We start from the raw sequence: 13,523 nt of genomic DNA on the forward strand, positions 1-13,523 counted from the left end.
TGTGCTCTCCTGGTAGAAGAGGCTAACAAGATTACCCTCAATGGAGAACTAAGGGTATTATCCCCTCATAATATTAGAGGAATTCTACAACAAAAAGCAGACAAATGGATAACTGACGCCAGACTCTTAAAGTATGAGGGGATCCTATTAGACTCCCCGAAATTAACCCTGGAGGTGACAACGCTACAAAATCCTGCTCAGTTTTTGTATGGAGAGCCCGATGAAGCTAAATTGGCCCATGATTGCCTGTTAACCATAGAAGAGCAAACTAAAATAAGACCAGATCTTGAAGAGGAAGAATTAGAAGAAGGGGATAAATTGTTTGTAGATGGATCATCTCGAGTAATCAATGGAAAAAGGGTATCCGGTTATGCAATAATAGGAGGGGAAGAGTTTAAGGTGATAGAATCAGGACCATTGAATAGATCCTGGTCCGCACAAGCCTGTGAGCTTTATGCCGTGTTACGAGCACTGCAATTATTAAAAAATAAGTTAGGAACAATATACACTGATTCTAAGTATGCCTATGGGGTTGTGCACACTTTTGGAACAATATGGGAAGAACGGGGACTAATAAATTCCCAGGGAAAGGACTTAGTCCATCAAGATCTAATAAAACAAGTGTTACGGGCTTTGAGGGGGCCAAGAAGAATCGCTGTTGTAAATCTAAAAGGACACCAGAGAGGGCTGGACTTCAAAAGCAGGGGAAATAATGCAGCAGATCAGGAAGCAAAAAGGGCCGCACTATTAGCGTTACGACCTACTCCCAAAGAGGATCCAGCAGCTGAGAGAAGGAAGTGCCATACTTGCGGGGGAAATCTACAGGACCCTCCTTGCTATGCTTGTTGGGACAATTGGGGTATGGATGCTATAGAATGCGCCTGTGAGACACCAAGGGCTAAGCATTGTCTTTTCCACGGTAAAATTTGGCAAATTTATAGTTTTACAGCCCAAGAGAAAGAAAAGATGCAGAAAATGGGATTGAGAGAAAATTCGAAGGGGGAATGGAGACTCCCAGAAGATGACAGGATCGTACTACCAAAATCATTAGCCATGGAAATTATGAAGAGAATGCATAGCAAAACACATTGGGGAGCACAGGCATTGGTAGACCAGTTTGCCATTAAGTATATGTGTATCGGAGCAAATGATCTGGCAAAACAAATAGTGAGGGGATGTGTTATTTGCCTAAAGGTAAATAAGACGAACCTAAGGAAATCCCTAATGGGGGGACGGCCTACAGCATATAGGCCATTCACCAACATTCAGTTAAACTTCACTGAGTTGCCAAAAACTGGAAGATATAAGTACCTACTGGTAATAGTGGACCATTTAACCCATTATGTAGAAGCATTCCCGACTGCAAGAGCAACGGCGCAAGTGGTAATTAAAACCTTGTTAGAACATATTATCCCAAGATACGGGATAATAGAAACCATTGATTCAGACAGAGGACCACATTTTGTGTCAAGAGTGATCAAAGAAATCATGACAGTAATGGGGATAAAATGGGACTACCACACTCCCTGGCACCCCCAAAGCTCGGGGAGAGTGGAAAGAATGAATGGGGAAATCAAGAAGCAACTGACAAAACTTATGATAGAAACAAAATTGTCATGGGTAAAGTGTCTACCTCTAGCATTATTGAACATTCGAACCCAACCTAGGTCAGACATGGGAATATCTCCTTTCGAAATGTTGTATGGAATGCCCTATAATATGGAAGAGCCTCAAGACCACCCAAGCCTAAGAGATCAGAATATAAATATGTATATCACAAGTTTAATGAAGTATAGAGAGAATCTGTGGAAAAAGGGAATGCTAGCCCAGAGACCCCCATTAGACCTGAAACTACACCGGGTACAGCCAGGAGATTGGGTGATGATAAAATCCTGGAAGGAAGCAACCCTACTCCCACTGTGGGAAGGTCCTTATCTTGTATTATTTACCACAGAGACTGCAGTTAGAACAGCAGAAAAAGGATGGACGCATGCTAGCAGAATCAAAGGACCAGTGACGGGCCCAACCCCCGAGTGGCAGGTGACCAGCCACCCCGGAGACCTGACATTAAAGATTCAGAAGAAAAATCATTCATGAGCAAACATCGAGTAGAATATGCACCGGAACCATATTATACTGAGGAAGGACTAATTCTAGCGCGGATGTTAAAATAAAGTGTGGGGACCCCAAGTGTCACTGTTATCCGTTTGTATGCTACATCTGTAAAGTATGCGGGGACAAGTGGTGGAGTCACTGTAGGCGAAGGGTTCCCCCTAGAGGGGTTTGTATTCCTTGCTGGACGCTCCAGCGGAACTTAACTGATTGGATCTTAAAGTATAAGGTGGTGCATGAAGGATTAATAAAAAAAGAATCTAAAAAATGGTGGAAGATCCTTGCATATGGGATTGAGCCAAAATATTATTGCTATCATCCTAATGAGCCAATCCCCTTTATAGTTGAAATTATTAATTGCACCTGTCGTACCCACCTGAAGGGAATCCGGTGTGATACACCTCAGGTTAAGAACTGTAACTGGGATTCCTATGTTAAGAGGCAAAAAGAGCGACAGAATTGCCCCCAGGGGTCTCCTGAAGAATACTCTTGCTGCCGAGAAGATGGTACCCCTCGTGGCTCGAAGCAACCGAGTCGACGAGCGAGGCAGAGGAGTAGAAAGCTGTGGAGGAAAGAACCCCCAGAATGGGATAATAAAACTACGCTCATGGAAATGCCTCAGAAGTAAGATTAAGAGCAAGGATCCCTGGAGGGAGGGCAGGTCGCAGTGTGTAAATTGGAGGAATCCTCGAACATACTTTTGTACTCCCCATGCCTTTAGTGATGCTCGTTGCTTGACCCGGCATATTACCCTCCTTGTGCTTACATTGTATTTAAATGAAGCTAGCGCAACAGAATCCCTATCACACCAACCATTTAAATGGTCATTAATACGGTGGGAAGATCAAAAGGTTATACAAACAGTGACTACGCCAAGTAACCCAAGCTTTAGTTGTCAACTCTGTGATCTTATACAAGTAAAACCATGCCTGAACAAAAAAGGATTCTATTTCTGCCCAGCATCTAACCCAGGGAAAACCTATTGTAACTGGCCTGGACACTACTACTGTGCATACTGGGGCTGTGAAACAGTCGCCTTTGGGTTTTCCCCTGGAGGAGGAAAAGACAAATATATCAAGGTCGGGTGGAGGCCCAGCGGGTGTCAGCCCCCAGAGGTAGGGCCAGACACAGGAATAAAGCAGGGCGGAAATTGTCACGGAATTCAGATAAATGTGACCAATAAAATGGATTCCGGATGGGCAATAGGAAAAACCTGGGGAGCCAGATTATGGGAATCCGGTACAGATCGAGGTGGGCACTTTCTGATAAAAAGGGAAGAGATACCACCGAGTGCTGAAGCCATAGGCTCCAACGTAGTTATTAACCCCCCTATAGAAATTCAGTCCCAGGGTAATCGAGCGGCAGAGGAAGACCACACTGCTCAAACACCGACTATTTATAATCAAACTGAATCAGACCAAAAGGAATTGAGGGAATACAGCACCTTATGGAAAGTAATGCAAGCCAGCTTTGGCATTTTAAATAAGACCAGCCCAGAACTGACAGAAGGATGTTGGCTATGCTATAATATCAGGCCTCTCTTTTATGAGGCTGTCGGAATAACGAGTAAACCACAAAGACTCAACGAGAGCAACCCAAAACAGTGCTCTTGGAAAAAGAACAAAGTGAGTGAGCAGGGGATAACACTTTCCCAAGTATCAGGACAAGGACGATGTGTAGGTACTGTTCCCGAAGAAAAAAAACATTTATGCAACATCACAGTGAAAAATCCGAAGCAGAGACAGCCAGCAGCATGGTTAATCCCGGCCGCCAATACCAGATGGGTCTGCCAAAGCATAGGAATAACTCCTTGTTTGTCCCTTGAAGTTTTTAATCATACTCATGACTATTGTATTCAGGTAACCATCATACCTAGAACTACTTACCACCCTAAAGACTATGTTTTCAAGCAACATATCACCCCTGAACACCACTTGATGAGGAGGGAACCTTTCACCACCCTAACCATAGAAACCCTCTTAACAGTAGGAGGAGTGGGAGCTGGAACAGGAATAACCTCACTAATTAGCCAGCAAAAAGAGTTTAAAGCACTAAGGATCTCTGTAGACGAAGATTTAAGTAAAATAGAGCAAGCAATTGACAGATTAGTCAAGTCAGTCAGGTCACTGTCAGAAGTGGTCCTACAGAATCGCAGGGGACTAGACTTACTGTTTTTACAACAAGGGGGTCTTTGCGTAGCACTCAAAGAAGAATGCTGCTCCTATGCCGATCACACCGGAGTGGTAATAAACACCATGAACAAATTAAGAAAACAGCTAGAACAAAGGAAACGAGACAGGGAAGCATACCAAAGCTGGTATGAAAACTGGTTTAATCATTCCCCCTGGCTGACTACATTGCTTTCAACCATTGCAGGACCATTAATTTTGTTAGTGCTTGGACTCACCTTTGCACCATGTATATTTAATAAACTAATTTCTATAATAAGAAGCCGCTTAGAAGCAGCACACCTTATGCTTGTTAGAGCTAAGTATAAACGAATACTTGAAGAAGAAAACTTAAAAACATTAGAACTGGCTAAACAAGAATTACAAAGATTCAGTGAACAAAAATGAATAAAGAAGAGAAATGGGGGATTGTGAAGGATACAGGATGCTTTGTTCACTAAATATCAAGTAGCAGGAAACCAGCTGCCTATACCTAGATAAGAGCCAGAGACAAATATGTGCTTGCCTAATCCCTATCTGTACTTGCTTAATCAGCTTTTAGTTCCAGGACCTTGAGCATAATGACCATACAAGGAGAGGTCAACCAAAAGACACCGGAGGATGACTACTAACCTTCATTCTGCGACCACCAGGAGGAAAAAAAGACCCCCTAGCAACAAGTCACACCTGCGTAGAATGCCATGAAAAAGACACATTAACCGGAAAAGAGACTGTATAAGAAGGAACTGGAACTGGCGAAAGGTGCGGCAGTTGGTGGAGCGGAGACTCCCCTGCCGCCCAGCGCTGTAATTGCTTTTGCCTTGCTTGCTTGCTGCTAATAAATAAAATTGTAATTAGCAGATTGAGTCTCGGAATTTATTACAAAACCCTTTGTGTTCAGGCCAAAGTAATTAATCCTTAAAAAGATTAATAACCCCATGTGATGGCCCCTGTCTGGCAGTGTGAAGGAACTGTGAGATTTTTCAGGGCAGAGATTATTACAGCTGGTGATGGGGTCAGTGGCTCTGACCCAGGAAGAGGTGCCCAGTCCCGGGAGATGGTCCCGAAAGGAATCGCCTTCCCGAGGCTCGATGTCTTACCTCAGCTGCTGGCAGGAGGGCCTGTGCAGAGACTGTCAGCTCTTTAGTGATTATCAGCTCGTGATTCCAGCTCAGCTCTGCAGGGCAGCCTCCAGGCCAAGCCAGACCAGAGAGAGAGACAAGACACTCGTGTGGCTGGTTCCACACAGAGTAGCTTTATTGCTGGTCCGTACTCCAGCGAAGGGGAAAGCCAGGGACGGCAGCAGCTCTCTCTCCTCGCAGGGGCAGAGGGCTGGCTTTATAGGGATACAGGGGATCGGTAAAGGCCAATGGGTTACAAAGGATCTGGGATGGGTAAAGGCCAATGGGTTACAAAGGATCTGCATAGGGTCTCCTAAAGGACTGTGGGTCTGTCTTTTCTCGCCGTGACCAAAGAAGTGGTTGCCTTTCCAGCGAGTCCTGCTGGGCGATTACAAAATCTCTTCTCTCAGCAGAGATCCCTCCAAGGCAGGGGCTGGGCATGCCCAAGAGATGTTTTACACCACCGCAGATTGTTTCTTTCTGGGTGGGTCTGCTGTTGGTGGCACTTTGGGAACCACGTGATGCAGAAGAAAACCCTTTTTTCCTTAAGCATAACAAAGAGACTTTTCAAGAACTGCAGCACTGACCAAAATCCCATGTTCTGCTTCCTTTGTGCGAGTTGGGTAAAAGGAGGGAAGTGCTGGAAGAGAGGGGAGGTTTGCTTGAATTTCTTGTTATTTGCTTTTAATTCTGTTAGTAATAAACTTTTTCTTTGTACAGCAACTGTTTAAGTTTGAACCTGTTTTGCCTCGCAGCTCTCTAGTTTTCCTCAATATTTTCTTATTTTCCCCTTACGAAAAATAACAGATTTCGTGTGCTTGACGCTCAGCTGCGTCAAACCACGACAGGCAGAGCCCTGGTGCCCCCCGTCTGAGTGATCCATGTTTGGATCCAGTGTCCTGGGTTTGCATGGCCAGGCTTTGGAAACAGGGGGCCTCCAGGGGTGGCTTCCTTGAGCAGCTTCCAGAAGCTTCCCCCATGTCCAGCTCCTGTTCCGCCCCGCCCCTGAAGGCGAGGGTAACCCAGGGTCTGGTTCATGGCTCCCTGGGGCAGATTAGAGTGAAACAACACTGAAAGATCTGTGTTTATAAATATATCTCTGTAGGGTTTATTTCAGAACAGTTTGGTTGCTGTGTGAAGGGGGTTTGGAGCCCTTTTGGTTACCATCTCCAGTAATATTAAAAGCATAAAAGTAACACTCAGGAAATGTATAAGGGCAAAGGAAGTACGAGAGTAGAAGGATACAGAGTCAGCAGCCCTGGATCAGCAACAAAACTTTTGGTTTGGGTTGTTCCAATGTCCCTGTCCTTGGTGTAAGTGATGGTCCCAGGCTGGATCCCGTGGGGGCTGGGGAAGCCCCGGAAACTCCAAGTTCCGTGGGTTAATACAGGTTCAAGTTTGGGTGAACACCCAGGCACCTCCCCCGGGGGAGTTTTGCAGTGTCCGATGTCACACTGTGGATCCCGGGGCACTTTGGGGGCTCTGATGGTTTATGGCCCCTTCTAAGACATGGCCCTGCCCCTCCCGGCAGCGCAGCTGAGCCGGGCATGGCCCATGCGAAGGGATGGAAACCTCCAGCCCTCTGTGTGCATGTCCCGGGCCTGCCCCGGGCGGGTTCCCAGAGCTGGGCCAGCTGTGTAAGGGAGGGCGCTGCCCTGCTCCAAAGCCCTGTCCCACCTGGCCGGATCTGCTTCCCATCGGCCTCTGCCCTTCCCTGGCTCCAGGCCCGGCTCATCCCCTCCGGGCTGGGTGTTCCCCCCCTGTGCCCCCGGGCGCTCCCTGTGCCCACGGCCAGCAAAGGCCCCGCTGCTGTTGCCGGTGGCCAATGGTTTGAGCCATTAACCCGGAACATTTCAGTCCCTCACAGCTCTGCACCCCAAAAGCCGAGAGGGATCAAAGGCGCCTCAAAGCGACTCCATCCCACTGCAAACAGCTCAATTCCACCTCAAAACAACTCCATCCCACCTCCAAATTTTGGGGTATCCCCTGTGCCCAAACTGCTCCCAGTTGTAGATGTTCCTGCCCATGAACTTCACCCAGTTGTTGTCATCAAGGAAGTGCCAGTGGGCTTTTCCCCAGGAATGGAACACACCTGTGTGGGAGACAGGACAGGGGGTGCCCCCCTCCAGCAGCCCCCAGCACCCCACAGCAGGTTGGGAGCTCAAGGGACCCCCCTGGACACCCCTTTCCCACCCCTCTCTGCCCCACGGCCGCCTCAGCACCAGCTGCTGGGTGGGGAGGAACCCCCCATGAGACCCCCAGGGAGGGACAGGGGTTTGGGGAGCCCCCCGTGAGGTTCTGCCCCCCCGAGAGTCCCAGGGAACAGCTCAAGAGATCAAATGATGGGTGTAGGTGCTTTGGTGGGTCGGACGGTCGGGACTGACGGAGACGAGAGATCTCTGAAGTCAGATCTTGGAACATGCGGTTTATTGCAAAGGGCGTGGGTACAGGGGCACTGCTTAGAGCTGCCAGCTGCAGCTCTGAGCAGGCCCAAGAGAGCAAGAGAGTGAGCGGGTAAGTAAAGAGAGAGAGAGAGTGAGAGGAATGAGAGTGAAGAAGAAGAAGTGAGTAGAGTAAGAGGGTGTAGTAAGAGTGTCTGAAGTCCTGGTTACAATACAATAAATCATCTTCTGTACTGAATATTCTAATTGTCACTAACCAATCTAATACAAGATACAAATCCTATAGCATTTACATACAGCCTATAAGAGTTCTTATATTACCATAGAGTGTTACATCTTAACTTCTAAAAACTACTCTTTGGACCCCTTCTGCTGAGCTAGTAGGGTCTGCTCTGACCCTTGGACCTGCCTGCAAGCAGAGGGTATTGTTCAATCGAGGGGATTACTTTCAGTCGGCCATACCATTGTTTTCCAGTTGTTCAGTAGCTAAGACTTGGTATCTCAAAAGCGGCTTTCATTTCGATGTCGCTTATAGTTTTCATATTCCCAAAATCTTTTGTCAGGCAATCATATTTATAAGGCTTTCCTGTTTCATCTTTCCCAACAATGGGGAAACAAAGGGACTCTCATGGGAAGCCCTTTCCCGCTGTCCCCCCGGCCCTTATCCCCCTCTCAGACACCTTTCCCGTCGTCCCCGCGCCCCTCCCCAGTCACTCAAGAGCTCCTCACCCGCAGCCGGGGGCTCCCAGCAGCCAGAGCGGGGTGACACGGGGGGGACACACGGGGGTCCCCATTCCCGATCCATCCCAGGGCTGGTTTTGCCCCTCCAGTCTTGGCTCCCCCGCGGGGTTCCCCAGAGTCCCTCCCACTGCCCCCCAATAAACGGCACTGGGGTGAACTGGGAAGCCTTTCTGGGAGCACTGGGAGCAGCCGGCTGGGGGCAGAGTGGCAGCGGGGCTGGGGGGGACACACGACCCCCCAAAATCAGCGCGGGGATGGAGCGGGGGTTCCCGGCCGGGCCCGAGGCCACGGGGAGGGGCTGCGGCCGCCGGCGGCTCAGGAGCTCTGTGGGCAGAGCAAAGGGGGTGACACCGGGCTGGGGGGCCCGGGGGGGCACACACGCTCTGGGGGAGGGGGGATGCGATCCCCAGGACCCCCCGTCACCTCCTCGACCAAGTGAAAGCCGAGCCCCAGCGCCAGGAAGATGAAGCCCAACACGAAGTCCCCGATCCCCGTCAGAATCTTGCTGCGGGCAGTGTCCGCTGGCATCTCTGGGGGTCCGCAGAGGTCAGGACCTCTCAAAAAACCCCCCAGAGAGCCATCAGGACCCCCTAAACCCCTCTTTTTTTCGTCCCCAATCTGTCCAGAATGCCGTTAAACCTTCCAGCACATGGCAAACCCACTCATCTCCTCCAGGACTCCACAAGCCCCATCCCAGTTGCTCCCTGCCTTCCGAGGATCCCCCAAACCCTCTCCCAACCCCTTTGCCAAGGCTAAAAAGAAGGGTGGCTCTTGATGGAATGCCCAACACCGAAAAACAGGACAAGAGATCGGCCTAGAAGCTTTGGGTTGGAGTGTTCTGAGAGAAGTGAGCTGCCCTCGTGAGAGGGGAGTGGATTGAGGGCACTGGGGAGGCACTGGGAGGGCACTGGGAGCGACTGGGAACGGAGCGCGCGGCACTGGGAGGCCGAGTCCAGCACAGGGCAGTCGGCGCTGCGGGTCTGCCTGGCAACTGATGAGTCATCAGAGAGACGCACTCTGATTGGCTGAGGGGCGTCAGCGCCACGCACGGCTGCGATGGACACGCGCGGGGGCACTGGGAGACACTGGGATGGACTGGGAGGGACTGGGAGAGACTGGGAGAGCTCAAGGGAACCTGGGAGGACAAGAGGCCCCGGGGATGGGCTCCAGGGGGGCTGAGGGGCTCCAGGCTCATCCCCAGGGCAGGGCCCGAGGGGACTCGCTCTGCCCGACGTTCTGCACCTCTGCGCTCCGCCAGCAACGGGGCAACGATCTCGCGGTTGTGCCGGCAGAGCCTGTCCGCCAGAGCCCCTTTGTACCCCACTCTTGCTGCATGGCTGTTCCAGCACTGCGCCTGTTTCTCCCCACACGGGGTGTCCCCCACCAACAGCCCCACATCGCTGGCGAGTGCAGTTGCTGCTCCCGGTGTCAGATGCTCCTCTGCACCAACCTCACCCGCTCGCTGCCCTTCATGAAGTGACACTCGGACTTCATCATCCCCTGGAACACCCCTGTGTGTGCGGGACACAGCTCAGGGGGTGCCCCCCTGCAGCCCCCAGCACGCCCAGAGCTCCGGGAGCCACCCCGGATCCCCGCTCCGCACCCCCTGTGCCCCACGGCCGCCATGGGACCCTCCTGCCCGTGCTCCCACTTCCTCTTTTCCACCCTTCTCCCTATTTCACATCCCCTCCCCCGCCATTTCCAGCCGCTCCCCAGAGGAGTTTTGGAGTCCCATTCCCCCCTTTTCACCCTTGCCACCCTTTTCCCCCACAATCCCCCAATCCCCAGCCCACTCCCGCTCACTTTTAGGGTCCCATCCTCCACTTTTCCCCACTTTCCCACCTCCTCCCACCCGTTTCTCCCCCACTCTTCAGCCCCCTCCTGCTCTTCCTTTGAGGGTCCCCTCCACCTCTCACTCATTTTAGGGGTCCCATCACCCCTTTTTCCCCTTCTCCTCCCCTTTCCCGTCGCGTCCCGCCCCCCCACGCTCACCCGAGAGCTCCACGCCCGCAGCCGGGGGGGCTCCCAGCACCACCAGTGCCACCAGTACGGCCCCAGCTGCCACCACTCGCCCCATGGCCAGAGCTGGCCATGATTTTGATTGGCTGAGGGGCTTTAGGGACGCTGCAGCCTCGCGGTGGGGTTTTTTGGAGGGGGAACCTCGAGGTGCTGGGCAGGTGGGAGCTCAGCTGTGCCCAGAAATGTGTCCCCAGGGACGCGGGATCTCAGGGGTGCCCATGGCCTGGGGTGACGCTGGCCCGGTGCCAGGCACCCACCAAAGCCACTCTGTCCCTGCCCCCCGCAGCCGCACAGGGGAGAGAAAATGGAACCGAGGCTTCCCGGGTGGGGAAAAGGACCGGGAGAGATCCCTCAGCAAACACTGGCACGGGCACAACAGGCTCTAATTAGAGATATTAATTAAATTGATGACACTGAAAAAATAAGAGCAGGAGAATGAGAAGGAAAAGAAGACCCTTAAAAACACCCTCCCCCCACCCCTCCCTCCTTCCCAGGGGCTGTGGGGGCATCTCTGCATCCGGCACCTCCATCTTTGGAGCCGCCAGGGATTGGCTCTGCCAGACAGGAAGCTTCCAGATCCTTCTCTCAGAAGCCACCTCTAAACCAACCCCGCTACCAAAACCAGGCTGTGCAAGACCAGTAGAGCCCCAAAACTGGGAACCCAGGTATCCAGGAGCTCAGCTGCACCCCAAAATAGGGATGGAGATGTCCAGGGGCTCAGCTTTGCCCAAAAACGAGGCCCCAGCTGAGGGTGTTCCCTGCTTGGCTGAGCGCTGCCTGAGGGATGGGGCTGCAGCAAGGGGGGACACCCTCCTCCAGCGGGGATGTCCCGAAAATGGGGGACCCCCACAAGCCCCTCACAACCCTCGGGGCTGGGCTGGCCCTGCCTGGATGCCGGGAGACACCAAAACCGCTCTGTCCCTGCCCTCTGCAGCTGCACAGGGACAGGAAACACAAGGAAAGGCCCAGGAGCTGAGAGAAGGACTGGGAGAGATCCCGCCCCGAGCACCGGCACAGGCACAACAGAGCCAGCCTGGGCACAGGGAGGGAATTTATTCCCAACCAAATCCCAGCAGCACAAAGAGAAGGCAAAGAAATCTCTCCAACACCTTCCCCCCACCCAGCGCGGATCACCCGGAACGGGGGTCACCAGGGCTCTGCCCAACGGGGGTCACTGGGGATCATCCAACGCCGATCCTCCCACGGGGGATGGAGCTGGAGCAGCGCACGAAGCTCTTCCCGCGCTCGGGGCACTCGCAGGGCTTCCCTTAGCGGTGCCTCCGGTGGTGTTTGGTCAAGGCAGAGCTGCTGGAGAAGCTCTTCCCACATTCAGGACACTCGTAGGGCCTCTCCCCGGTGTGGATGCGCTGGTGCCTGACGAGGTGGGAGTTGTATTTGAAGCCGCTCCCACAGTCGGGGCAGCGGAAGGGCCTCTCATCCGTGTGAATGCGCTGATGTTCGAGGAGATGGGAGCTGGTCTGAAACCTCTTCCCACACTCAGAGCACTCGTAGGGCCTCTCCCCAGTGTGGGTGCGCTGGTGTACTCTCAGGGTGGAGCTCTGGCCGAAGCTCTTCCAACAATCCAAGCACTCATAGGGCCGTTCCCTGGTGTGGACCACCTGGTGCTGGATCAGGTGGGAGATGCTAGAGAAGCCCTTCCCACATTCCCCACACTCATAGGGCCTCTCCCCAGTGTGGATCCTCTGGTGCTGGATCAGGCTGGAGCTCCATCTGAAGCCCTTCCCACATTCCAAGCACTTGTGGGGCTTCTCCCCACCCTGAGGCTTCTCCCTCAGCTCCGAGCTCCCCCTGGATCTCCGGCCACCTTCGTGGCACAGGGGGGCTCTTTCCTCCTTGGATCTCTCTGGGCTGCGTTTGCAGCCCCTCCTCGTGTGGCATCTCCGGGGCTTTTCCTCCTCCTCCATCCGGCCACGCCTTGGGAATGACAAATCCTGGTTTGGGGGGAGAAACAAGGAGTGAGCGCCTTGGGCAGGGGGTTCTCCTGCCCAGGTCCATCACCAGGCATCTTGTGTCCATAAAAACCTCCAAAACACCAAGATTCAGACCAAAATGGTCCCATACATCAAGACACAGACCCAAAACTCCGAAAACGTCAAGATTCAGATAAAACTCCCTCCAAAATATAAACACATTCAGCCCCTACAAAAAAACCAAACCACCAACATGGAGACCAAGAAACCTCAGAAACACCAAGATTCACCCACGGGAAAATCGTGGATCCCCCTCCCTGATCAACTGCTGCATGGGGGGGGCAACGCTCCTGGGGCTGGGGGGAGGCTGCAGATACAGCGAGTGCTGGAACCTTGCGGTGCCTCCTCTTCCTGCTCCTCCTCCTCCTCCTCCTGTGTCCCTACTCTTCCTCACACTCCTCTTCCTCACACTACTCCTTCTCCTGCTGAATCCCACCTGCTGCTCCCACGTGCATCCTTTCACCATTCTGGTCTCCAGCCCTGCTCCTCCAGCCTTTCTCCTCCTCCCCCCAGGCCCAGCACCCACCCCTGGCTCGCTCTGCCCCCCAGAGCTCTCGCATCCCACAGCACCAGCAGGGATGCAGCTGCGGCAGCTCGGGCTGCGGCAGCGCTGGGCTCTCGGCCGCTCCTGCCCGCACTCGGCCCCCGCCGCAGCCACTTCTGCCAGCACAGCACGGGCCGGCCCGGCCTTGGCGCTCCCCCCCTCCCACCTCCCCAAATTCCCCTCGCGGGGGGCGCCAAGGCCGGGCCACACGGGGGCTCCAGCTGGGGAGCGCCGGGCGCTGCGGCTCTGCCTGGCAACTGCTGACTCACCAGCGCCGCGCCTTCTGATTGGCTGAGCGCTGCCTGAGGGCCGCGCCTGCACCAAGGGGGGACACCCTGCTCCAGGGGGGATGGCCCGAAAACCGGGCACCCCCAGCCAAGGAACAACAGCAACGCCTCCCTACAAACACATGCTCTCAATCTGCT

At 53.1% G+C, this 13,523-nt stretch overlaps 2 protein-coding genes across 2 annotated transcripts; one reads left to right on the forward strand and one right to left on the reverse strand.

The window, feature by feature from the left end:
- Nucleotides 1-1,954: 1,954 nt before the first annotated feature.
- LOC125318786 lies at nt 1,955-5,140 on the forward strand. Its single transcript, XM_048289717.1, has 2 exons — nt 1,955-3,517; nt 3,846-5,140. Exons 1-2 carry the CDS (start codon nt 2,544-2,546, stop codon nt 3,871-3,873), a joined length of 1,002 nt encoding a protein of 333 aa, XP_048145674.1. The 5' UTR covers nt 1,955-2,543; the 3' UTR covers nt 3,874-5,140.
- A 6,691-nt stretch (nt 5,141-11,831) lies between these two features.
- On the reverse strand, nt 11,832-12,470 carry LOC125318823 (zinc finger protein 79-like; the record flags this gene model as incomplete). The annotated part of the gene is made up of 1 exon (XM_048289757.1): nt 11,832-12,470. A coding segment is annotated over one exon (639 nt), but the record flags the coding sequence as incomplete, so codon positions are not given.
- Nucleotides 12,471-13,523: the final 1,053 nt, after the last annotated feature.

Source organism: Corvus hawaiiensis, chromosome 31 (genome assembly GCF_020740725.1).
Source record: "Corvus hawaiiensis isolate bCorHaw1 chromosome 31, bCorHaw1.pri.cur, whole genome shotgun sequence".
NCBI lineage: Eukaryota > Metazoa > Chordata > Aves > Passeriformes > Corvidae > Corvus > Corvus hawaiiensis.